The sequence below is a fragment of the Lactuca saligna genome, chromosome 6 (assembly GCF_052625555.1).
Source record: "Lactuca saligna cultivar CGN05327 chromosome 6, ASM5262555v1, whole genome shotgun sequence".
Lineage (NCBI taxonomy): Eukaryota > Viridiplantae > Streptophyta > Magnoliopsida > Asterales > Asteraceae > Lactuca > Lactuca saligna.
In genome coordinates this window covers 134,363,321-134,390,369 of record NC_136422.1, presented here as the reverse complement: position 1 = coordinate 134,390,369, position 27,049 = coordinate 134,363,321, and the positions used below count along the sequence as shown (strand labels likewise).

The 27,049-nt window shown below is 35.8% G+C and overlaps 1 protein-coding gene across 1 annotated transcript; it reads right to left on the bottom strand.

Annotated features, from left to right (window-relative positions):
* Positions 1–307: 307 nt before the first annotated feature.
* LOC145001148 (Galactosyltransferase family protein) lies at positions 308–6,034 on the bottom strand. The gene is made up of 11 exons (XM_078960496.1): positions 5,521–6,034; positions 4,117–4,198; positions 3,979–4,028; positions 3,695–3,867; positions 3,538–3,601; positions 3,341–3,413; positions 3,138–3,258; positions 2,977–3,064; positions 2,761–2,886; positions 2,578–2,687; positions 308–655 (listed from the first exon to the last, which is right to left on the bottom strand). Exons 1-11 carry the CDS (start codon positions 5,649–5,651, stop codon positions 507–509), a joined length of 1,167 nt encoding a protein of 388 aa, XP_078816622.1. The 5' UTR covers positions 5,652–6,034; the 3' UTR covers positions 308–506.
* Positions 6,035–27,049: the final 21,015 nt, after the last annotated feature.

Genomic DNA, 27,049 nt, shown 5'->3' with positions numbered 1-27,049 from the left:
CCACAAAAAAACCAAACCAGTTAGCAATTAGACACATCACTCACCGGCCTGCCAACCCTTTATTAGGCACGTTTTTTACGTTTAAAATCCAAATTCACAGCAATCAAAAGACCCTAAAAGATTCACACTCTCATGGACCCCACATGCGTTCATAACTTTCCACCATGTGATCATCGATTTCAAGAACTGAAAAGTGACGAATAGTCGAATACCCACAAAATTAATCATCTTTTTATCCAAACAAGAAAGTAATCCCGCTTTCATATAAAGAAAGATCGATGAAAAATGGAGATTTGTGCTCTTGAAATCGTTCTCAAAAGTAATTAATCGCACTTTCCATTCAAAGATTTACAATCGCATGATGTGTATCAAAAGATTAGCATACGATCCATGATCATAATGAACTAATTACTAATTTACCAATTTACTACCCTACCCTTTTCCAAACCAGACTTCATATGTGCAAAATTGTTACTTTTTTTTAATCAAAAAGGGCAATTTCGTCATTAGAAACTGGTGTGCCAGATGGCGTCATCACCTTCACCACACACCTTGTGTACATCTTTCATTCTTTCAACTGATTTGCATATCCCACTACAACTCCAATCGAATGAAGCTGCACACATGTTTCCTGCTTGTGCTTTCCACTCGCAATCTATTTGGATAAAAAAAAGTTATCAAACATTCAATTCAAAGATTAATTAACAATTTATTTCAATGAAAGTATATTAAAATGGAAGCATATAAAGAATTAAAGATAAATTACTTATTTTACTAATGTTCAATGCTTTGATCCCATTTTTTAAATGAACTTGTAGTTGTAGGGTTTCGAGTCCCTAATAAAGAAAGTAGTCTTTTACCAAAAATAGAAATCAAGAAAGTATACCCGTAATGTTCATTTGTGACCTAATGAGAAAAATGTAAGTTATTTGGACATAAATTAGTGGAAAGTTGGAAATTGTTTCAAGATTACAACATTTAGCACGTGTACAACGTCTTTGGTTACAAACATGGACTTTTCATTATAAGGATGATCTTCATTTCACTCAAGAGTGACACTTGATTTTTACAACATATTATCCTATCTAACATTTATCAAATGTTAAGTTCATATTCTTAACGTCTATTCAAAGAAACAATGTGAGTTGCATGGGCTTGAAAAGGAACGACACGGTTTCTCCCCCTCTAAGTTAATCCTCATGTTTAGCAAAGTTAGTAAGGTCTCTTAGGGGATGTATGATTTTTATTAAAAAAAAAAAAAACAAACCATTTCTAGCAATCTGGCTGCATCGGGCAAAACACTTGCCTTTCGCATCTGGTTGTTTTTTTAAAAGACTTCGGACTTAAAAACTGTTGCGTGTGTTGCGCAGCATTAGACCATCCTCTTCAAATCACTTCCCACCTTACTTTAAGTTGTATTATTCAACATAGATTTGTTTTATTTTTTTTCAACGTGTTTATTATTTTAATAACAATTCATGTATACTTTACATAATTTCAAAACTGTTTGGTAAATTACATTCTAATACTGTTTTGTGATACATTGTCTATAACCAAATATTAATAAATTATAAAGTTAATTACTAAAATTACCAGATCTATTGAAGCTAACTGAAGAAATAACCATTGTTTTGGAAAATTTAACAAAATCAACATTTTGTTTGCTAAATTAACAATTTTATTTATTTTTATTTAGCAATTATTATGTTTAATTATTTTATATAAATGTGTTGAAAAATCATATCACCACAATGATCTTTATATTCGATTTGCATATGATTAAAACTAAATGAATTTTTATATTTAGAATTATTTTTAACTATTGTATGGTTAATTTCAATTTATTTCAGCAGCCTACAGACGTTAAAAAACAAACTTCTTATTGCAGTTTGCAGACATTTGATCCACCTCTTCAACTGCAGAGGGTTGAAGATGCGGTCCATAGACTACAGACGCTTTAGCTTCGAAAAACAAACAACACCTTAGTTTCTAGCTTTTTAAGGCCCTGTTTCGCAGACTAGCCAAAAAGCTAGCTGGTAGCTGATATCCTAGCTTATGAATTAATACTTAATAGTGTTTGGTGAAAAGTAGCTTATAAGCTAAATTGCAAATGTAAAATGACATAAATAGACATTTTTAGATATATAAGTAAAAGCAAAAAAAAAAAAAAAAAAAAAAAAAAAAACTAAAGGAGCTACCAGGTTTTGGAACCAAATTTTTGTTCTTCGAAAATAAAATAGATATAATTAAGGTCATATTTGGAATACTTTTGAAAAAGCTCCATAAGCTAGTTCATAAACTAAAATGTGCTTATGAAGTCATGTTAAAGTCAAAGAGAAAGGTAATTATAGCTTGTATAAATAGCTAGTGTGTTTTTGTTTCTCATTCGTAATAATTCAACAAAACTTAAATACTTTTGCTACTTTTATGACCATAAGGGCTAACATATAAGAACATTCTCCCTTCGAACTCTTAAATCTATCTAAAATTTTCAAAAATCTTATCTTTTTTATATCTACAATATTCTTTGTGACATGTGAAGGAAACCATTATATATGAAGTGGTGGGAATTTTTACCCGGGGGTGTTTGGCAACAAAGGCTTCGATCATCAACATGTTCAACATCAAGACCGATAAACCAAGACCCTAATGAAACATCTTCATTTGCATACTTGTGAAGTATGTTCCTAAAAAAAGTTGAGAACTAGATTTAGACAAAAAAAATTAATAATAATATTAAAGTTGACCAAAAGTGCTAACCGGTTGACTGAAATAAAAGTGGCCAAATCTTTGGAAATCGCATATATTTGTCCCGTTGCATGCCTAAAATACTTGTTTCCATCTTCTCCAAATTTCCAGTATTCCGGTTCATGGTATTTCACCCCTCTATATTTAACAAATATAAAACAAGGGTAAAATTGTCTTTTTATCAAAGTAAAAATATTTATATCCACATAATTAAATTATAAATCTTACTTTTGTGCAAGGACAGGACCGGATTTCATGCAACCAATATAAACACGAGGCTTTGAACGATGACGAAGCAAGGTGGACCCAATCATACCTGTAGAAAATGACCAAATTACCCTCCTAACCTATTTTAAAGATTTGTTAAATAGATTATAAGTTTAGCTAACCAAGATTGATATGAACATCATCATCGACTTTGATGTAGAAATCAGCATCCCACTGTGCAGCAACAGTTGAGAAATAAATTTGAGTTTTAGAAGACAACTCATGGTATCCCTCCACGTGGTTCTTCAAGTTCAAAATGGTTAATTAGGAAAAATGTCTTGAAGGGTATTTTCGTAATTTAATAAATAAATGGAAGAATAGATACCAAGCGTAGAAAATCTTGATGTTGTTTGTCTTCGATATCAATGGCGTCATCCAAAAGCCCTCCCGATGTTGCACTAAATCACCAATAATATTAAAATTAGGGTTTACAAACACAAGAAATAGCAACGTATTGTTTTGATTTGTTTATTATATTGTTTAAAAAATCTATCAAATTAATTACTAATAATTAATACCCACCTGTGTCCTATGACAAATCGTATGATAATTCCCTTTTCTTTCTCCAATCGAAGTAAATCCTTTCCTGAATCGATAAAACAACAAGTTTTACACGAAGAACGCAAAAGCAAATAAACACAATTCGAAAAGGATCAAAAAGAGAAATTGAAATTAAAACCTTGAGGCATCCATGTTTCTCTAATGGATTCTCTTCTCTTTCTGCTGCTAAATGCTGTCATGATCCCCATCACGAAGAAATACTTTTGGTGTTGATTTGATGTTTCGGGTCTCTTTGCAGATCTTGCTGACGCAAGCTCTGTTTCTAGTGAAGAGATTGTTTTATCTAATGTCCTGAAAGTTTTTATTGTTTTAGAAATTATGAGATTGTTTTGTGTAATTTAGACATTTGATGATTTGTAGTTTCTTGATATAATGTAAATAAGTGAAAGAAGAAAGTTTTACATGATGACATCATGCGTATGTGAAACTTGAGAGAGAATATCTTTAGAATCCTGTAAAAAAAAGTAAAATATTGTAGAGTTAGAGGTGTAAATGAGGCAAAAGTATAATGTTATAATAGGAAATATATCGATTACATGCCTCGTTTTCGCACTCAATAACATGATCCACTTGTTGTTTTTGTTTCTCATCCACTTTGATATGAAGGGAACTTATTCCAAACCTACAATAATAAAATGAAAAACATAATTATGACACTTGTAAACAATTGAGCTTTATTTTGTTTTCAAGAATGATTAAAACAAGAGGTTATCCAATTTGAACACACCAATTCTCAAGATTATTTTCAAGCCAATAAGTAGCTTATAACCGAGCTTTTAAAAAGCTACTTGTACTAACTTTTCAAGCTTTTTTTAAATTTTCCAAATATACCCTTAATTAATTAAAAAAATCAGATTCTTCTAAAGTTGTGTTTGGCGTGTCACAGCTAGCTGATAAGTTAGCTTATTTTTCGAGCTTTTTTTAAATTCTCATGTTTGGCAAACCAAAAAGTAGCTTATAAGCTAGCTTTTTTAAAAGCTACTTAGACTAGCTTTTTAAAAATTTCCAAATATACCCTTTAAAATTAATTATAGAAAACATATTCTTGTAAATGCCCTTTTACGTCATTTAATATCCTTTAGCTAGTTTTACCAAACATCAAATTTTATTAGCTAGCTTTTAATCTATCAACTAACTTTCCAGCTAGCTTATCAGCTAGTTTTTACCATACTCCATTTTTATCAGCTATCTTATAAGCTAGCAGCTAACTTTTCAACCAACAACTAGCTTTTCAACTATCAGCTAGCTTTTCAGCTAATACAATAAGCTCTACGGGTTTAAAAGAGTAAATAAGCTCAATCTTTCAATGCCTATAATTGGTTTTTATGTGTTCTAAGAGTTTCATGGAGTCTTTATCTTTGTATGTAATGTAACTTTAGAAAACAATTAAGCCATAAGGAAAAAAAAAAAGTTAATCTTTTATTTTTCTTATGCCATCTTGGACATGTTCTAATCTATTATGATTCCACCATCTTTATGCCTTTTGTTTCCTACTTTCCTTTATTTATGTTTAATGTAAACCTTTCTCACCACATGTTTAAAAGAAACTGCATTTACAATTCCGAATATGCCTATCGATTTAAGGTTTAAGAAGATCCCAAATCCAAGTGAAGCAGTTTAACAACAGAAAATCGCATAATTCATAATTCATAATTCATGATTCATAATTCTATTCGATTCATTTTCAAAAAAATAAGCTTCCAAGAAAGTGACATCGAACCAATAAAATAGATGAAACATTCGATCAACAACAAACAAACCATCGCCATTCCCCATCTGGGTCCATTTCAAATAAAAGAAATTAAAATAAAAATTTATAAAAATTGCACACAACATTCATCCAAATTTCGAAATACGAATACAAACAAACTTCACGAATCTAAGGAAACATCAAACTTGAACACCATATCTGTAATTAAGAACACAAGAGAGTATTTTACATACCTGTTAATGAAGACGACACCGAAACAAAAACTAACAATGCAGAAGACTGCAACCCATCTGGCGGAGACGCCGCCGGAGCTGGACCCGAGCTTGTAGTTATGGGTTTGTTTGGCCCCATACTTAAACCCCATCTCGGAAAAAAGAGAGCTTTTTTCTTCTTTATGCTAATAGTAAAGATAAAATCAAAAAAGATAGGTGTTTTTGTTTTTGTTTTTGATTTTGATTTTGTTTTTGTATCGGTTTTCTATTAATCGGGTGTTAAAGAGCAGCAAGAACATGAAACGCCATGGGAGGAGACATCGAGGAGAAAAGGCAGCAAGATTGAAGGAGAGAATGAAGGAAGAGGAAAGGTGTTTGTTTGAAAAGGGTACAAATATACAGACATCAATGGACAAATGCGGCTAAACTGCAATCAGATTTAATGTTGTACACCTCGAATCTTAATGCAATAATTCGATTCTGAAATGGGTTTTATAATTTAACTCGTAGTGGGTAACATGTTTGGCTCAAGATCTTTAATTTGAAAAATCGCGATTAATTTTATATATAAAATATATTTTGAATCCCAATGATGCTCGCACAAGCGTACAAACGTATGACAGAAGTTTTCGTGTTTGTGTATATGATTTTTGGGATAATGACTATTCAATTATCTTTTTCTTTCCCAATTCGAGTTATACTTTTTGAATGGATTATTTTATCAAAAAATAGTCATTTTTGCGTCCTTTTAAAGTTTCTTTTGTACATCGTTTAATGGTATTTGTTTTGGCTAAACAATAAATTATATTAAATTTGTAAGTATATACTATTTCTACATGTTTTTTTATGATGCTTTTATAAAGAATATAACAAGATATATAAATTGTCGTATATTTTCAATTATGGTTAATGATTAGTCATCCAATAATTAACAATATGTACTCTTTCGGTGAATAATACACATTAAATATAATGACATTATGACAAGGTTAGTCTAATTAAGTACAAGATGCAATGCACATTTTAATTTGAATTTTTTTTTTTACAACAAAATGTTTAATGCTACTAAGTTTATGCATTCTTTGTATCTACAATCGGCTTTCATCCAATAATTAACAATAGGTACTCTTTCGGTGAATAATACACATAACTATAATGACATTATGATAAGGTTAGTCTAATTAAGTACAAGATGCAATGCACATTTTAATTTGAATTGTTTTTTTACAACAAAATGTATATTGCTACTAATTTTATCCATTATTTGTATCTACAATCGGCTTTCATTCCTTAAATTTATTTATTCTTAATGAATTTTCAAACATATATTGTCAACTAAAATACAATTTTTATTAAGTATATATTCAAAAAGAGAAATTAAAGAAAATTCAAATTTTAAAAACACTAGCACAAAAAACCAAATTGTGCACTGACATATTTGTAGAAAAGAAATATATTACATAGATGGATAGATGGATAGAGTTTGTTATTAAGATTGGTGTTATAACACCTTATCACATTTTTGGTCTATTCCATGAGTGTCATATCATTTTTCTTTCATCCTACAAAACTTATATGAATGGTTACCTCTCATCTCCTATTTTTCTAATATTCAAATATGTATATAAATATTATATCATACTTTATTTATAAGGAGTTAAAAACCATAAGTTTTAATATAATTTTTTATAATTATAATTATATATATATATATATATATATATATATATATATATATATAAAGGAAAAAAAAAAAGAATTTTGGTATAGTCTTCTCGTGCGGTGCCCTTACCACAATACCCACCAACTAGAGGGTGTGGTGTTCCCCTTATACCATACTGTCATATTACATCTACCGTATGGTGAGGTAGCGTCACATTTATCCGTGTAAGCGATTTCTTAGTAAGCAATTTTAGATATACACCATATTTTCATTCATGACTTTGTAAATGTTTGACTTTTGTAAAACCCACTTGCATGTGGTGCTTTAGCCTTTAGACCCATTTACATGTTAGAGTGAGAGAGAGACATGTAAACACCTCTATATAAGGTGAGTTTGTCCACTTGTAGAGGTGTGTTTGAGAGATGTAGTTCATAGTGATTAGTGAGTGAGATGTTTATGAAGCTCTAGACTAGATCTATTTTTGTACTCATTTACTATGATCGAATATATCTTTTAGCACCCAAATCACCATGTTCAATTGTGCAAGCTTTAATTCCGCATGCCAAACCATGTTCTTTGTCACTACATTTGTGAAAATACATATTTCACAAATATTTATATAATTTTTTAGTAAACTGTAAAATTGGTCCATGTTGTTTGTTGAAAACCATGGATAAAGTTTAAGAAGTTTTCAACTTTGCATTATTAGTCTAAAACATAAAACATTTTGTGGATTTAATCCTTAATAAACTTAAAATAATATTATACTTTTTAAAGTTCTTTTTTTCTTTTACATTTTTCAGCATTGTTTTGATAATTTAAATGGTTCCCTATCGTTCACAATGACTCTCCGATATTGTGAGTTTTGGGGGAGAGAGTTTACCTTCAACTATGATACTAAGCAGCCTCATTCGAAACTAAGACGAGCACCCTTCTTCTAGCCAACCTTTGACTAAGACTCAAAAGGTTTGAACTTGAGACCTCCCATGCAGGGTATCCAAGTGTTATCGGTGAGCCACTAGGGTGTTGGTTATATTTTGATATTTTAATAATTATTAAATAATATTATGCCCAACCACCCTCCCAGCTTACTCTCTCTCTCTCTCTTTATATATATATATATATATATATATATATATATATATATATCTTATTGGTTTTCCTTCTTTCCTGGGCTTCTATTCTACTAGAAAGAAGTTTAACACAAACCTTGAAATAGATTTGCAAAATCGAAAATCTTTTTTTATATATTTTTTTTCTTTCAATTTATGGGTTTACAAATACAAATGTACCTTTGATTTACAAACAAAATGAGAGATTGATCAAACTCTAAAAACACATTGAGATTAATTTGATTTAACAAGATAAACCATAAATAGAAATCCATATACCATAAGCGTTAATGAAAGCCCCATACATTGAACCCTTCGACATTAAAACCCGCAGTTTATTGTCAAGTATCGCCATAAATCATGACGAAACAAACTTTTAGCACACGAAAGATAACCATAAGGTTATCAGGAGTGGTCACCACTTAGCCACTCCAAAAGTGATGTGACCTAATCTCCACGTCACTATCATTTCCCTACCACACACTTTGGAAATGACCACCACTCCACTTCACATTTCTATACTTGTACAATGTGTTTTACATTTAAGAGAGAGGGAGGGATAGAGATAAGAAGAGAGTGAGAGAGATAGAGAGAGGGAGAGAGAAAGGGGGAGAAGAAGAAAGAGATGGAGATGATAAGAAGATATATATATATATATATATATATATATATATATATATATATATATATATATATATATATATATATATATATATATATATATATATATATATATAGGGAAAGGATCAAATGAGAACACCGAAAAGGTTGAGAACGCGAGAACAAGTATATTCATTTATGATTCCATGTATTCATTTGTGGAGAAATGATAAATTTTTACGCACAATCAACATGAATATGCTTTTTGTCTTCAATTGAAATTAAAGTCGTAAACATTTATCATTTCTCCATAAATGAATACATGGAGTAACAAATGAATATACCTTGTTATCGCGTTCTCAACCTTTTTGGTGTTCTCATTTGATCCTACTCCTATATATATATATATATATATATATATATATATATATATATATATATATATATATATATATATATATATATAGAAAGAAAGAATTAGGCGTCAAGCAGCATGAAACAAACCATGGCCAACAACACCACACACAATAGCGCCACCCAAAGTGGTGTTTATGTGCATCATACTCGGCTATAATGTCAGTACCCCTGGTAGCTTAATATGAACAAAATCAACAAAATACATAGGGATCGTCAAACCCATAACTTGAAACAACCTCATCACGCTCAACACAACCTAAAAAAACTCTTCAGAACTTTTCAAAAATTAGATTAACCTTGAACAAAATCAATAAAATCCACGATAATCTTCAAACCAAGAACATGCAACAATCTCATCTTCTTTAACCTAACTTAGGAGCTTTTTTGAACTTATTTTCAACCTTTAAATCATGAAAAAATAAATAAAGAAAATAAAAAACAAGGACCCATCTGGAACATAGTGTTAGGGTTTTTTCTTTTCTCTACAATTCAACTATGTCTATGATAAAAAAAAATATAAAAATAATAAGAAATAAGGATAGAATAGATATGAGAGATGAGCGAATTCAACGACAAGATTTTGGTCGGGGTCATTGACGTTAGGGGGAGTGAGAGTGAAAGGTACGCCTCGGTCACCTGCATCCACTTATCCCTCCTATGTTGGGTGTTCTCCATCTTACGTTTGGCGTACCCTCGCGCATGCCACCTTGCATGCATGGGATTGCCTTGCCACTTATCTCCATTAGGGACTAATATTGCCAATAAATTCAAACTGTCATAACTTCCTCATTCGAGGTTCGTTTCTAATGACCCTTATATCCACGAAAAGGTGGCGAGAAGCCCTACGCTCCTAACAACACACCCAAGCCTTAAAACCTTCTGAATAAAACCCAAGACCCATAAGAGACCGAATCATCATATTACGATTATACCCTTGGCCTCCAAAGACACTATTGAATACTTGAATCACGTATACCCTAACACCCACATCCTAAATGAGCCAAATCCTTCATTTCCCAATGCCCTAACCCTTATGACAACTGATGATTGGGTCGCAGCCCCTAGCAACGAAGCACTTTCAAAACCAGGTGTTACATAAAAACGAGATGAGTAGCGGGGAACAAAAAATTAAAAGAGATGCAGTGGTGGTTGGATTGGCAAGATGGTGGTAGCGACAATGAGATTACAAGATAAGGTGTCTTTTTTTGAAGAGTCGATGCACACACACAAATTGTAGATATAGGCTAATACAGCTTTAGTTGTATATGAAGATGAAAGAAATAACTGAAGATAAATTGGCATTTGAATAATTGATTGTTATTTTTTAATATAAAACTAGTAGGTCACTATGCCCTTCACGGGGGACTAAACTTGCATAACGATGAAAATGTATGGAGCAATTTGCAAATATATAAAAGTCATATGGCGAAAGCGTGAAACCAAAAACTTTTAGGGAAAAAACATGGCAATATATTAAGGGGCCGTTGTGAGAGGCATAATTTGTATACTTTTTGCTTGGTAGGGATTATTTTTGTAATTTTTTTAAACACATGCAGCGTTTCTATAAAAACAATTGCATAAGGACCTTTTCTATAAACTATAAGTACAAAAATTTTGTAATTTAGTTTCTACACATGGTCAAACAAACCAATACACGAAAATCTTAAACATATGGGTAGTTATTGTAAAAAATAAATAAATAAAAAATCTTAACACAAAAATTTTCTGTACATCATAAAATTATAGTGACTAAATCTGCCAAAATTTAAAACCTATGTGGCAAAACTTAAAAACCTTACTGTTCCTAAGAGCTTTATATTTAATATATATAATAGTATAAAATAATTATAACTTTTTAATAGTTAATAATTGAATAATTAATTATGAAAATCTTTTTTAATAACTAATCTATAAATTTATATACAAAATGTTGATATATATATATATATATATATATATATATATATATATATATATATATATATATATATATATATATATATATATATATATATATAAACCCTATACCAAAATCACACCGAATAAGGTATGCTTATTCGGTTAACCAAACCAAATAACCCTAACGAAACAAACCAAACATTATTTGGATCGATTTGGTCATTCGGTTTCAGTTTTTTATCACACCCCTAGAGAGAGAGAGAGAGAGAGAGAGAGATAAAGAGAGAGAGAGATAGAGAAAAAAAATGATTTTCTCTAGCCTATTCCACCGAGTAAAATGAAATTAGGGAGCCCGACATGTGGGGTGTCGTGTTTGTAGGTAATCATCATCAAACATGTGCATCACAAAGTCTTATAGTTCTTAAACATGTGAAAAATTTGGCATCGAGATTAATTTAATTGGTATTATATCACATTTAACTATTTAGTTAAACTAACATTTATATTGTATTATTATATTACCATTAGGCTTAAAGATTTATATTCTGAAGACAATGAATAATGTAAAACTGTAATACCCATTTTTCCAGAGTAGATCTGTTGAGGTCTTAGAAGGATCAAATGTAAGGGTTTTGAGAAAAACTTGGTGCCATGACGTGGTGAATGGACCACCACGATGTGGCATCCAATGCATGAAATGCGTATCTGGATGGCTTCCACGACGTGATAAGAAGAAGGCCACGATGTGGCAGCGGCTGCAGCCCAAGGCCATGATTTTTAGTGTTTCTTCCATATTTAAACCCTAATCTCTAGGATTATGGAATCTTCTTTAGCTTCCAACTCCTCACCACGAAACACTAGCCTCCATAAAGACTAGAAAGCTTGTTATCTTGATTTGAAACTTATTCTTTGGATTTTGGTGAAGCTTGAGAAGAATGAAGTTCACAGGGAAGCAAGGAAATAAGGAGCTGGTTTGGATCCATCGTTATTTTCAGCTTTCTAAGCTACTTGGGGTATAAAGTTCTCACCTTAACATATCTTCTTCTTGATTCAAGTTTGTGGTCATTTTTTAGTGTTTTTGGTTCTTTCCATGAATACTCTTGGAGTTTGAGGAACTCCAGAGCTTGTTATAGCTCTTTAATGGTCCACGGGTTATGTTAAGTGAGAAAAGGCCTTAGTTTGAATGATTCTAGGTCCCATGCACAAGTTTTGGCCCTATTAAGGACTTAATGGACTTAGGGTTGTAGATTTAGCCTTACAATGGAGTCCTAATGGATAAAGTTGGAAACTTTATCCATTAAGTCATTGAAAAGAAGTAGATTTGAAGTTTTAGGCTTAGATTTATAAGGATTAAGCACATAATGAAGAATATAACAATCTGCCAATTCCCAAGACATAGCAATGGGCTTGCCACGACATGGTGGTTCTCTTTTTCACGACTATTTTGTCCTGGTATTCCCACGACGTGGCCAAGAGGTCTCCACGTTATGGTGAGTATTGACTTGGTTGACCTTGGACCGCTGACTTTTGACTAGTTTGAATTTGGTTCAAACTTGAAGGACTTAGGTTATTGATTAATGATTTATCTATATTGGTGTCAATTGGTTCGCGAAGGTTATCAGTGCAAGGAAGTAGGGGTGTTGTTGTACTTCCTTGGGTATCTGTTTCAGGTGAGTTTCCTCATTATACTATGTATTATAGTATATATCCTTATATGTTAGAATATAGGAGTAGTGGTATGCTAGTTAGAGTACCAGGGTGTGACATCCCTAAAATCACGGCCAGAAAAGCCTGGTTTAATTTATGCTTTTAAAACAATCTCAGAGTAATCCTTTGATTAAAAGAGTTACGGAATTTGTTCCCAAAATGAAATATGATAAAAATAAGATTTACCAAAGCATTTCTTAAAGAAATATATTTTCATTGTATAACAAAACTCGGGATGTCATGTTTTGAAAAGCAGACCAAAATCATAAACATTACATTACAAACCTAACAACAGTTATATAAAACAAGTCTATAATCCAAAAATAACTTGACAAGTCATCCATCTTATGCCGTAGCACCACTACCTATAATACAAATAAACTGAGTGGGACAGGCTTGGTAGCCTGGTGAGCATATAGGGTTTTCAACCCGCAATAAATAATTATATTTAATTTCACCAACCAATAATAACCCGATTACCCATTCCCGTTATCCTCACTTTACATCCCTAACACAACATCTATCTCAAGGGACCTAATCTAGGATTTTCATCGGGACGGACATTACTGCAAAGGGGTTTCCTCAATAGTAGATGTCCTAAAGGCAACCATGAGGGGGATAGAGTACACCGGTGAACACATCGTTCACAAAACCTACAGGTAATGAGCCTGCTGGTGTTCCACATGACTGTCTAGAAAGAGTCTGTGGTTGTTATCCATACTCCGATGAATAACTAGATCAACAACAACAACAACATCGAGGCCTCTCATATGTTTATCACACATCAACTATCTACCCATGTTCTACCCAACATATTATATATATTTTTATACATAGTTTAAAACCTGTATAGCATTCTTATTCAATACATATTCCAATCAACAAATGAGACACATACACATAACATGTATTTCATAGAGAATAAATCATATCTATAAGATAGAAGAAAGTGAATATACATTCACACATATAACAACAAAATATACACATAGCACGTATTTTGTATAAAATACTTCATACTTATGCGTTATAAGAAGGTAACTACACACTCACTTGATCAGAAGATGATCGGACAGCATTACAGCTCTAAGAGTAGTATTCTTCGGTGAAACTGGGTTCACTTCACTCACCGGGCTTCTTACAGGCAGAGCTTCGGCTCAGAAACGCTTTTCTTCGCAGGATCTTCGAGCTTCGGGACTTGCTTCGGGTCTCGGGATGATATCATGGCTTCGGGGGTACTTCTTTTCATGTGAATCGAGGTAATATGAGTGAGAGGAGAGAATTTGAGCAACCAAACTCGGCTGGCCCTTCAAATCTATTTATAAGGAAAAATTTGCCTTTGCCACGTCGTGGTACGGTTTACCACGTCCTGGTGGTTGGGTCGTCATTGCATGCGTCATTGCAAGTGGGTCTGACAGACCCCAGAGCTCCTACCACGTCGTGGTACTTTTACCACATCGTGGTGGCTGACAGTTTTGGGGTTTCGTGCCCCGAACTTCAGAAATTCATAACTTTCTCATACGAACTCCGTTTTCAATGTTCTTTATAGCGTTGGCTAATTTTGACTTTATTTTTAATATATTATAAATATATTACTTTTATATTATTTTTAGTAGGCCAGGATAGGAAAACTCCATTATAAATTCATAATTTCTTCATCTGACGTCCGTTTTCGCCTATCTTTTTACCGTTTCACTACTATTAATGAGATCTACGATTCTCGTTCAGATTGTTCGGCTAAAAATCACTCGATCTCAAATCGAGGATTCGAGCTGCATACTGCTAAGTCGAAATTTCGGAAAAATCATAACTTACTCATACGAAGTCAGATTTGGGCGTTCTTTTTATGAGCGCTCTCGGTTTAACGTATTCTACGACTTTCGTTTAGATTGATAAGGCAAGATATCGCTCTATCTTAAATTCCTATTTTACGTCATTCCGTGTTGTGCCGGTTCTATCGCGAAACTTAGACAGGTCATAACTTCTTCGTTATAACTCGGATTTCAGCATTCTTTATATATTCGGAAACCCCGTTTCAACTACTACAACATTATCCATAGATATCAGATTTATCTAACATTTCATTTTGACGCTTATTTTTATCCTTAATTTATTTAAGTCACACAGTTAAGCACAAAACACATAATACTCAAATAATACACTTCTATTATTTCAAAATGGATTACAAAGGTTAACCTAGACTATTATATCAACATTAATGACAAGCCCAGAAACACAGGTGTTACACAGGGGTCATTGATTCTCTAGTTGAGTGCCCTAGGGGTTGTATGTAGTCATGTAGGATAACCTGAGAACTCTTGATTTAGGCTTTCTTTCATGTTCATTGTGACAACTCGAAATTTACATTTTATAACAATCCCTGTATTCAATCAAAGTCAAACTTTTAATTGCTAAATTTTAGCAGTTTTGGAGTCAGTTTGAGTTTTCTAAAGCATAGTACTGCAAGAGATAACTGGAGATAGGATACTTTAGGGTAAAGTGTGAAACATTTAAGTTCCAAAACTCCAAGAATTAGGATTTTACGGCCCAAATGGTATTGGGGCCGTAAACCCTAAGGACTATATAAGTGGCACTTAGCCATTTTTGTCATTTTCCACCATTTTCAAGTCTTTAACCTCATTCGCTCTCAAGTATCATCTCTAGATCTTCAAACTTAGTAAGTATTTCTTCCTTGATTAGTTGATTAACTTCATTATCTAGTGTTTGTGAATGATTTCATCCATGAAATCTCTTCATTTGATGGATAATCAAGTGTTCTTCAAGAACACCAAGAACACACACTAGTGTTCTTGAGCCTTAAGCACCCTTTCAAGCTTCTACACTGTAAGTACTCTTGTCCTAGCTTGTTATATGCTTAAATCATCTAAATTACACTTAGGAATCATCAAGAAATCATGATCAAAAGGGAGTTTACGGCCAAGGAACCTTCTTAGGCCGTAAACTCTATTTAAGGGTCCAAATGAGCCCTAAGCTCTTCTCAAGCCTTAGGATCAAGTCTAGAACACTTCTATCATAAGCTAGTGACCTTAAAATTTGATTTGGTACAAGATACCATGAGTTTACAGCCGTAAACTCATGGGGAAATGGTCCTTAGGCCGTGAACATTAGTTAGTGGTGCAATGATGCCATCATTCCTTCCTAGGGCTTAGACTTGAGCATAGAACACTTCATATTGGCTTATAAGACCTTAAACCACATCTTGACACTTAGTACCATGAGTTTACGGCCACAAACTCGTGAGGAAAGGGTCTTTGGGCCATAAACGCATGTGGTTCATACCATATGGGCCATAAACTCCCAAGTGAGGCCCTACACCCCTTATGTGCAACCCTATGAGGTTTAACACTTCAGTACAAGTGTTTTCTAGTCCTTAAGGTTGTTCCATTACCTAATTAGTTGTTATAAACACTATTTGTAAGCATATATGTGTCTTTATATGTTAAATAGGATCTGTGTATTCTTTACCGATCCTACTATCGCATCACTCATTTCAGGTGAGTTCATACCCCTTAATGAACCTTTTAAATGCTTTTATGGGGGGGGGGGATACAAGTTGAATATCACAGTTATTATATCAATCACATGTGATTAATAACTATTAAACATATGGATTTACTATACTTTCAAAACATTTTATCAAACAAACTACTTTTAAATCGTTTTATAAACTTACATCAAGTAATGATTATTTATTGTTTCAACCCCTTTAAATGTATTAGAAAACCTCTTTTCCACTTATGTATTCTTAAAAACCATATCTATACATTTATGTAGTAAGTATATATATATATATATATATATATATATATATATATATATATATATATATATATATATATATATATATATATATATATGTGTGTGTATGTATGTATGTATGTATTGATAAGATAGCTGTGACTTCAGCTCCAACACTTTGTGTAGCAAAGGTGTATAAACATACATGGACACTTCAAACTACATTATTAGTAAACTATAATAGGTATAGTTTATGAGATACTACTTGCTATTCCTAGTACAATTGGAACATACAAGAGTCAGTTCATTCATGAGTCTATACAAATATATTACATACTATATGAAGTGATACTATTACATACTATATGAAGAGATACTATTACATACTATATGAAGAGATACTATTACATACAATATGAATAGATACTATTATATATGATACAGGACTAATCATTTTACACCCGACTGTTAGCTACAGTGGGAAAATGTACATCGACGGATGTCTAGGGTTGTACTGTTTGGCGAGTTACCACGTCGTGTTTATCCTAATACAAAAGGATACGATTTCGATGATTTTATAATTTTCCCTTTTACTTTTATCTTGTGACACATTCACATAAACGATGAGGTGGACTATATATTTTGATAATAATAGTTGTACATGGGGAAAAACTTTCATTCATACGGAGAAGCAAACCTCCAAAACTATAGGGTCTTGGTAGAAGACTACATTTTATACTAGTAGGAAATATGAGATTTTCTTGGGTTTTCATAATTATACGAAATTTTTCATCAAACATTTACAAGTCTTTTCCTTACAATTTTACAAATAAAAGCCACTAAAATACTTATGAATTCACCACCTTAAATGCGGATCTATGCTTTCAAAATAACTTGTATTCTCAGGTCATGAGTAGGTTGGTACCAGTGACATGTTTTGAGAAGACGGAGCACAGACAAGACTCATCTTTTATTTTGAATCATTCATTTTTGGTGTCTATTACATTACAAAGAACACACTTGTATTAAAATTATATATTTAATGTAATGGATGATGTTGTTGCTTTTTTACTGCATTGCATTGTTATGATACTTCACATGACATCTTCCGCCCCAGAACATTTCCGCGGTTCTCGGTTTTAGGGTGTGACAGATTGGTATCAGAGCATTATTTATAGTGAATTGAGTATATCAACCCATAAAAGATATACTAACTATAAACACAAATTGATTAAAACACTCTGACCAAGAGTTTATACTTTTAAATAATATAATATTTAACTAAGTATACATACTGCATTCATACTAAAAATCAGTGTCACTAGGACAGAACAAAAGTATTACGATTGTTGAATATCACAACTAGGCTTGGGGATGTATGGTCAGTTCTGGGAGTGGCATAGTCTGATCAATTATGCTGGTCCGAGAAGTGATTAGCATATGCCCAGGAATGGTTGTGGTATGACAACAAGTCTAAATACTTACCAACACTACTACAATGAGAACTTTAGGACAAAACATAACTTAAAATAATATAGGAGTATTTCATGTTACTGTAATTATCTTAGTTAGTACGTCTCTTAAACTGATTCTTTTACCCCTACTTCTCGCGTAGATAACGTGGTTGGATTTCATATCCCTGGAGACCCGTACTTCCCAAATCAAGGCAATGCTGGATGGCTAAATGGAGAGCCAAAAGATGACCATCCAATCCCTTTGGATGATCACCTCGCAGAAGGCTTTTCAGATGGTTCTGACTCCGAGCCAGAAGTCAACAAACTACCCCAAGAGGGTCAAGCTCCAAATCTCAACCCCGACCCGCGTTTCAAGGTCCCACACTCTTGTGGGCAACAAACTTGAATCGTTGGAGCGATGAACAGGGTCAACCCTTACCCTACAACAGGGACCGAAGCTTTTACAACATAAGCGAGGGTGGCTCGGCTGACCGAGCCTTACCCATCATGGTCCGCAGGATTGCTCAGAATGTTGAACAAGGTTGGGCAGCCATCGGCCGAGCAGTGGAGATTGATGCCAACATTGGTTTTAACACGATCCGCATTCGCCATCTCGAAGAGGCGATGGAAAGACCCAGGAGGACCAATGAGACTCTGTAGCAACAGCTAGCTGCCTCCCGATCTGAAGTCATAGAACTTCGAGTTCGCCAGAGGGCTCATGAAAGACACCTTCAAGAAGTGGTTCGTCAGATGGAAGATCTTAGGGTTCGCCCGAGGAATTTCCATCGCCGTTAGAAGATGTCTAGCACATCTTTTCTTTCGATTAAGGAATAACTTTCTTACCTATGCTCTAAGTAGCACTTGTCTGTAAATTATTCCTGTCTTTCAAGTACTTCATTAGACTTCTAAACTGCCAACATTTTCCCCTATGGTATAATGTAAGACCTTTAGTTAGGTTTTTTCTCCCAAACTTATTTACATCTTTAATACCAGTAATTTTGGCATGTTATCTAATCAATTCAGAAACTCATACTATCATCTGTTGTTGAACTATGTTGATTTAGTTCATGAGACACATTCATTTTCTATACTATTGAATTCTTATCATTGTCTTTATCTTTTCAACTTATACTTGAAAAATGCCGCCTTGTAGAAATCCAAGGCATAATAATGGTGAGGACACACCGATACCACCACCGCCTCCACCTCCTCAGTTCAACGCTGCTATGTTCCAAGCGGCTGTCACGACGACAGTAGCGGCTGCCATGTCACACATCAATACTCCTGTCCCCAGTGGATCAGTAATTGGTACACCTCTTTCTAACCATGGCGAGAGTCATGGGCACCCCAGAGAGTGCACCTACAAGGATTTTACGAATGCCAAACCCCGAAATTTCAATGGAACTGGAGGGGTGATTATTTTAAGACAGTGGATAGAAAAGACAAAAGCAGTCTTTGAAATTTGCGCCTGCCCAGAGAAGAACAAGGTCAAGTTTGCTACTTGTACCTTTTCTGATGGGGATTTAACTTGGTGGAATGGCCACGTTAAGTCACTGACTTTAATTGTGGCAAATTCGATAAATTGGGAGAACTTGAAAGTCATGCTGATGAGAGAGTACTATCCTTGAGGGGAAATTCAAAAGCTCGAGCAGGAACTTTGGGGTCTTAAGATGGTTGATTCTTATGTATCAACCTATTCCAATAGATTCTGTGATCTGGAAATTCTTTTCCCGGATATGGTTGCTCCTGAGAGCAAGAAAATAGAGTGATTTATTTGGGGACTGTCACCTCAGATACAGGAAAGTGTGCTAGCTTCAAGGCCTGTTACTTTTGACAGTGCTAAAGAACTGGCACAATCTATTATCGATCACGGAAACTAACAGAACGCAACAACTGCTTCACCCGATCAACAAAAGGGAAATAACAAAAACAGGAAGAAAGGTTGGAACAAGAGGAAAGGAGGGTCTTCACAAGAATCCTCAAAGAAACAACAGCTAGTTATAGTAAATGCTGCTATTGTACCTACTGTCGTTCCTACTAACCCATTCCCAGCAAAGCCTTATGTGAATAACCTTCCGAAGTGAAACAAATGCAACTTCCACCACATCGGACCTTGCCGGGAAATGCATTGCTCTAACTACAACCAAAAGGGGCATATTGCCCGTTTCTGTAAGGCTCTCGCAAAGCCAATCACTCGAGTTCCCAATGATGGTGTGGGCCAAACTTGCTACGGTTGTGGCGAGGTGGATCACTTCAAAAGAAACTGCCCGAAGGCAGCAAATACAAGCGGAGTGGGACGAGTTTTGGCTATGGGCCACGAGGAAGCTGTAGCTGATCCTACGATAGATACCGATACGTTTCTCCTCGATAATTCATATGCATGTATACTATTCAATAGCGGAGCGGAGAAAAGCTTCGTAAGCCAGAAATTTGTTCACTTGCTTAAAAAAAACCACGTACACTGGGGGAATCATTCACTCTAGAAATGGAAAACGGGAAAACGGAAAGTACAAACTGCATATACGTAGGTTGTACTCTAACTCTAGATGGTCATTCTTTCCAAATAGACCTCATGTTGGTCTCAATTAAAAGTTTCAAAGTCATAATCGGTATGGATTGGTTGACGATTGGTTAAGTCGTCTTCGCGCCGACATCATGTGCTTTGAGAAAGCAGTTTGTCTTAACCTCCCTAACAACGAAACCCTAGTCATCTATGGCGACAAATCTAGTACGAACCTTCGCATCATTTCGAGTATTCAAGCTCAAAAGTGCTTACGAAAGGAAAATCATGCATTCCTTGCACACATCGTAGATACGAGTCAAGAAGTATAGGAAATTCAAAACATTCCAGAAGTACACGACTTTCCTGACATCTTTACAGAAGAACTACTGGGATTACCACCACAATGCCAAGTCGAGTTCAGAATCGACTTAGTGCCAGGGGCTATGTTAGTAGCCAAATATCCTTATCTTCTGGAACCAACAGAGATGCAGGAACTTTCCTATCAGCTTAACGAACTTCTCAAGAAGGGATTCATTAGGCCAAGTTTCTCACCATGGGGAGCACCGATCTTGTTCGTCAAGAAGAAAGGCGGATCGTTTCGTATGTGCATTGACTACAAGGAACTCAACAAGGTTACCGTTAAAAATCGTTATCCTCTACCTCGAATTGACGACTTATTTGATCAAATTCAAGGAGCAAATTACTTCTTGAAGATAGATCTACGATCCGGGTATCACTAGTTGCGAGTGCTAGAGGAAGATGTCCCCAAGACAGCCTTCCGAACTCGTTATGGACACTACAAGTTTGTAGTGATGCCATTCGGATTAACCAACGCACCAGCTGTATTCATGGACATGATGAATAGGGTGTGTCGTCCTTACTTGGATCAGTTCGTTATCATCTTCATCGATGACATACTTATCTATTCCAGAAGTAAGGAGGATCATAGTCAACACCTACAAAAATTTTTAGAAACATTATGATCGGTGAAGCTCTATGCAAAGTTCTCAACGTGCGAGTTTTGGATTCGAAGAGTCGAATTCTTAGGCCACGTGGTTAGTGAAAAGGGAATACACGTGGACCCTTCCAAAATTAAGGCTATTGAGAACTGGTCAGCACCGAAGACACCTACCAAAATTCATCAATTTCTAGGTCTCGGTGGCTACTATCGCAGGTTCATACAGAACTTCTCTAATATCGCGAAACCACTTACCACACTGACCCAGAATGGCGTGGCCTTTGAATGGGAAGAGAAACAAGAGAAGGCGTTCCAAACGCTGAAACGAGTCTTATGCACTGCACCAATACTATCCCTCCCAGAAGGAATAAAAGACTTTGTGGTCTATTGCAATGCATCCAACCAAGGGCTCGGATGTGTTTTGATGTAACGAGGTAAGGTCATTGTCTATGCCTCAAGACAGCTGAAGACACACGAGGTCAATTACACCACACACGATCTTGAGTTAGGAGCAGTTGTGTTTGCTCTGAAGATCTGGAGACATTATTTGTACGGTACGAAAAGTACTATCTTTACAGACCACAAAAGCCTCCAACACATCTTCGACCAGAAGGAGCTCAACATGAGACAACGATGGTGGGTCAAGCTACTCAGTGACTACGAATGTGAAATTCGTTATCATCCCGGCAAGGCCAACGTAGTAGCTGACGCCTAAGTCGGAAAGAATACTCTAGTCATAGAGTCAAATCGTTGACTATGACTATCCATTCACACTTGTCCATACAAATTAAGGAGGCTCAGCTTGATGCTTTGAAACCTGAAAATGTGGCAAGCGGATCCCTGAGAGGAATGGATTAGAACTTAGAAAGCAAGGGTGGTGGAGCGTTATATTTCATGGACCGAATCTGGACACTGAAACACAGTGGCTTCAGAGACGTGGTCATGATCGAGGCGCACAACACTCGATATTCCATTCACCTGGGTTCAGATAAGATGTATTTGGATCTTAAAAGGTTATACTGGTGGCCTAACATGAAAGCAGAGATTTCTACCTTCGTGAGTAAATGCCTTACTTGCGCAAAGGTTAAGGTCGAATACCAGAAACCATCAGGTTTACTTCAGAAACTGGAGATACCTGAATGGAAACAGGAGCAGATTACTATGGACTTTATAACCAAGTTGCCCAAGACAACGGGTGGACTTGATACCATTTGGGTCATTGTCGACATATTGACCAAATCCGCGCATTTCCTACCAATCAAAGAGACTGACAAAATGGAGAAACTAACAAGAACATACATTAGGGAGATTGTACGACTGCATGGTGTTCCCATATCCATTATCTTCAATAGAGATATCATATTCACTTTGAGGTTCTAGCAGTTGCTACAAAGTTCCTTAGGAATGAGGATGGACATGAGTACAACCTACCATCCACATACCGACAGGCAGAGTGAGAGGACTATCCAAACCTTGGAAGATATGCTGATAGCATGTGTGATCGAATTTGGGAAGGCATGGGACACTCATTTACCCCTTGTCGAATTTTCCTACAACAACAGTTACCACATGAGCATAAAGGTTGCTCCATTTGAAGCTCTCTATGGCCGAAAGTGCAGATCCCCTCTATGTTGGGCTGAAATGGGTGACACCCAGTTAGCTAGAGTACAAGTTCCTGACAACACTCTCACAGTTCTGGAAATCATACGGGAAACGACAGAGAAGATCGTTTAGATTCGTGAATGATTAAAAGCCTCTAGAGACCGTCAGAAAAGCTACACAGACAAGCGAAAGAAACCTTTGGAATTCCAGGTGGGAGACCGAGTCCTTTTGAAAGTCTAACCCTGGAAGGGCTTGATACGCTACAGTAAGTGTGGAAATCTAAATCCAAGATACATAGGGCCTTTCGAGATTCTTGCTAGGATCGGACCTGTAGCTTACTAACTCAATCTACCGCGTGAACTCAGTAATGTACATTCTACTTTCCACATCTCAAACATGAAAAAGTGTTTGTCCGACGAGACTCTGGTAATCCCACTCGACGAGATCGAGATCAACGAGAGCGTCAACTTCGTGGAAGAACCTGTAGTGATCATGGACCGAGAGGTCAAGCAAACAAAACAAACCTGTATCCCTATTGTGAAGGTTTGCTGGAACGCTAAGCGAGGACCTGAATTCACATGGGAGCGCAAGGATCAAATGAAATTGAACTGCCCTCATCTTTTTGCTTAGTTATTTGTAAATACTTATTTGCTTAAACTCTAATTTCGGGACGAAATTCCCTCTAACGCGGGGATGATGTGACAACTCGAAATTTCCATCTTATAATAATCCCAACATTCAATCAAACTCAAACTTTTAATTGCTAAATTTTAGCAGTTTTGGAGTCAGTTTGAGTTTTCTAAAGCCTAGTACTGCAAGAGATAACTGGAGATAGGATACTTTATGGTAAAGTGTGCAACATTTAAGTTCCAAAAACTCCAAGAATTAGGATTTTACGGCCCAAATGGTATTGGGGTCGTAAACCCTAAGGACTATATAAGTGGCACTTAGCCATTTTTGTCATTTTCCACCATTTTCAAGTCTTTAACCTCATTCTCTCTCAAGTATCATCTCTAGATCTTCAAACTTAGTAAGTATTTCTTCCTTGATTAGTTGATTAACTTCATTATCTAGTGTTTGTGAATGATTTCATCCATGAAATCTCTTCATTTGATGGATAATCAAGTGTTCTTCAAGAACATCAAGAACACACACTAGTGTTCTTGAGCCTTAAGCACCCTTTCAAGCTTCTACACTGTAAGTACTCTTGTCCTAGCTTGTTATATGATTAAATCATCTAAATTACACTTAGGAATCATCAAGAAATCATGATCAAAAGGGAGTTTACGGCCAAGGAACCTTCTTAGGCCGTAAACTCTATTTAAGGGTCCAAATGAGCCCTAACCTCTTCTCAAGCCTTAGGATCAAGTCTAGAACACTTCTATCATAAGCTAGTGACCTTAAAATTTGATTTGGTACAAGATACCATGAGTTTACAGCCGTAAACTCATGGGGAAATGGTCCTTAGGCCGTGAACATTAGTTAGTGGTGCAATGATGCCATCATTCCTTCCTAGGGCTTAGACTTGAGCATAGAACACTTCATATTGGCTTATAAGACCTTAAACCACATCTTGACACTTAGTACCATGAGTTTATGGCCACAAACTCATGAGGAAAGGTTCTTTGGGCCATAAACGCATGTGGTTCATACCATATGGGCCATAAACTCCCAAGTGAGGCCCTACACCCCTTATGTGCAACCCTATGAGGTTTAACACTTCAGTACAAGTGTTTTCTAGTCCTTAAGGTTGTTCCATTACCTAATTAGTTGTTATAAACACTATTTGTAAGCATATATGTGTCTTTATATGTTAAACAACCATTCATTACAAATAGATTTCGTGCCAGTAAATATTATATGTTAAACAAGTAGCTCGTCTCCAAGGTGTATCCACTTCACCAGCACCACCACCAGACACCTCCCGCCACGATTAGGATCAGCCTTTTCTAGTTCCCCCCTAATATCTGACATGACTCTCTTTCGTGTACTGAGATGGTACTTACCCCTGAAACAATTAGGTGCTATATTGGTTTCACATTACTGCAAAGACTCAATAATATGCACATGCGAACCCTCGAGGCCGCTAGGCACTCAAGGATCTCAAAACCAGAACAACCTATATACTCTAAGGATAGACGCAACGATCATGCCAAATATGTGATTACGTACTACCACAAATACATCATAGCGATGTAGATGGAAACACAGGAAAATGCCATCCCGCAAGGATAACAAGCGCGCCCGCGAGACACCGCTCCTGCAGATGGACTCTGCTACATTTCAAGTTGCTGTAATGGCGGCAGTAACCGCTACTATGGCACAAATCGATGCAAACAACCCAAATGGAGGCGGGAATAGCATTGGCAACTCCAGCCAAAGGGACGAACATGGAAACCAACAAGTGACAACCTATCAAGGAACTCCAAACCCCAAGCTTAAGAGCAGGAAGCTGAGGTCTGGAAGTAAGAGAAATGGACATCCCACTCAAGGGTTCTCAAGGAAGCAACATGTTGTTGCTGTTCATGAGACCATGACCCCTATTACACCAACAACCAGGAGACCATATGTTGGAATCCTTCCAAAATGCAACCAGTGCAAATTCCATCGTAAGGGAGCCTGCCGGGAGATGCGCTGTGATGAATGCAACTGAAAGAATCACCCCGCCAAATTCTGTAGAACTTATCCATGCCAGAAGCGTCAGCCAAATGAAAACGATAGAAATCGCAACAACCCTAACAACAACACCAATAATGAGACCATTCACACCCGCTATGGGTATGGAGTAACCGGTCACTTCTGGCGTAGTTGCCCCAAGGATAACAATCAAGGTGCAGAAAGATCAGAAATGGTCCTGACCTGGGGTCAAGGCGAAGCAGTCCAAGACCCAACGGTTGTTATTGGTATGTTCCCACTTGACAACTCTTTCGCTTACTTCTTATTCAATGGTAAATCCGAGTGAAGTTTCGATTAGTAACATATTCAAACACTTACTAAAACAACATCCCCAAAGCTAAGCTAAGCCTTCTCAATGGACATGGACAATGGGGAAAACTGATTTAACCTAGGGTACTTATGTGGAGTACACCTTAACACTAAACAACCATTCATTACAAATAGATTTCGTGCCAGTAAATATTAGGAGTTTTAATGTGATAATCGTCATGGTTGGGTTAAGCCCCCACCGTGCTGATACTATGTGTCGCGAGAAGGCCGTTTGCCTTCACCTTCCTAATCACGAAAACTCTAATAATCCATGGTGATAAACCTGGCGCCAATCCTTTTCCTATCTCGTGCATCAAGGCGCAGAAGTGCCTGCACCAGAAGAACTACGTTCTCCTCACTCATGTTGTGGACAAGACCGAAGAAGAGGTAGGCATACAAGGAATTCCAGTAGCATGTGATTTTTTCCAAATGTGTTTCCCGAGGAACTTTCGGGAATATCCCAGAGAGACAGGTCGAATTTCGAATCAACCTCATATCGGGAACCACATCAATTGCCAATTCACCCTATAGGTTGACTCCCGCCAAAAATTCACAAGTTATCCTGTCAACTGAGTAGAATTGTTGTGTAAAGGATTCATCAGACCAAACTTCTCTTCCTGAAGAGCTCCGATCTTGTTCTGCAAGAAGACGCATCCTTCAGAAGGTACATCGATTTTAGGAAATTGAATAAGCTTCCCATCAAAAATCGATACCCACTCCCTCGGACTAACGATCTATTTGGCCAGCTCCAAGGAGCTAGCTACTTCTCTAAAATAGATCTAAGAATCGATTATCAACAACTTCGAGTCTGAGAAGACGACATTTCAAAAACTGCTTTCCGAACTCGTCACAACCATTTCAAACTCATTGCGATACCCTTCGGTCTAACGA

What these genes read in the sequence shown, in the direction of transcription:
- LOC145001148 (XM_078960496.1), bottom strand. Translation starts at nt 5,651, where the DNA reads ATGGGGTTTAAGTATGGGGCCAAACAAACCCATAACTACAAGCTCGGG. An exon ending in AGAAACATGGATGCCTCAAG is followed by an intron (nt 3,602 to 3,694) that starts GTTTTAATTTCA and finishes TTATCGATTCAG; the next exon opens with GAAAGGATTTACTTCGATTG. An exon ending in ACTTTTATTTCAGTCAACCG is followed by an intron (nt 2,688 to 2,760) that starts GTTAGCACTTTT and finishes AACTTTTTTTAG; the next exon opens with GAACATACTTCACAAGTATG.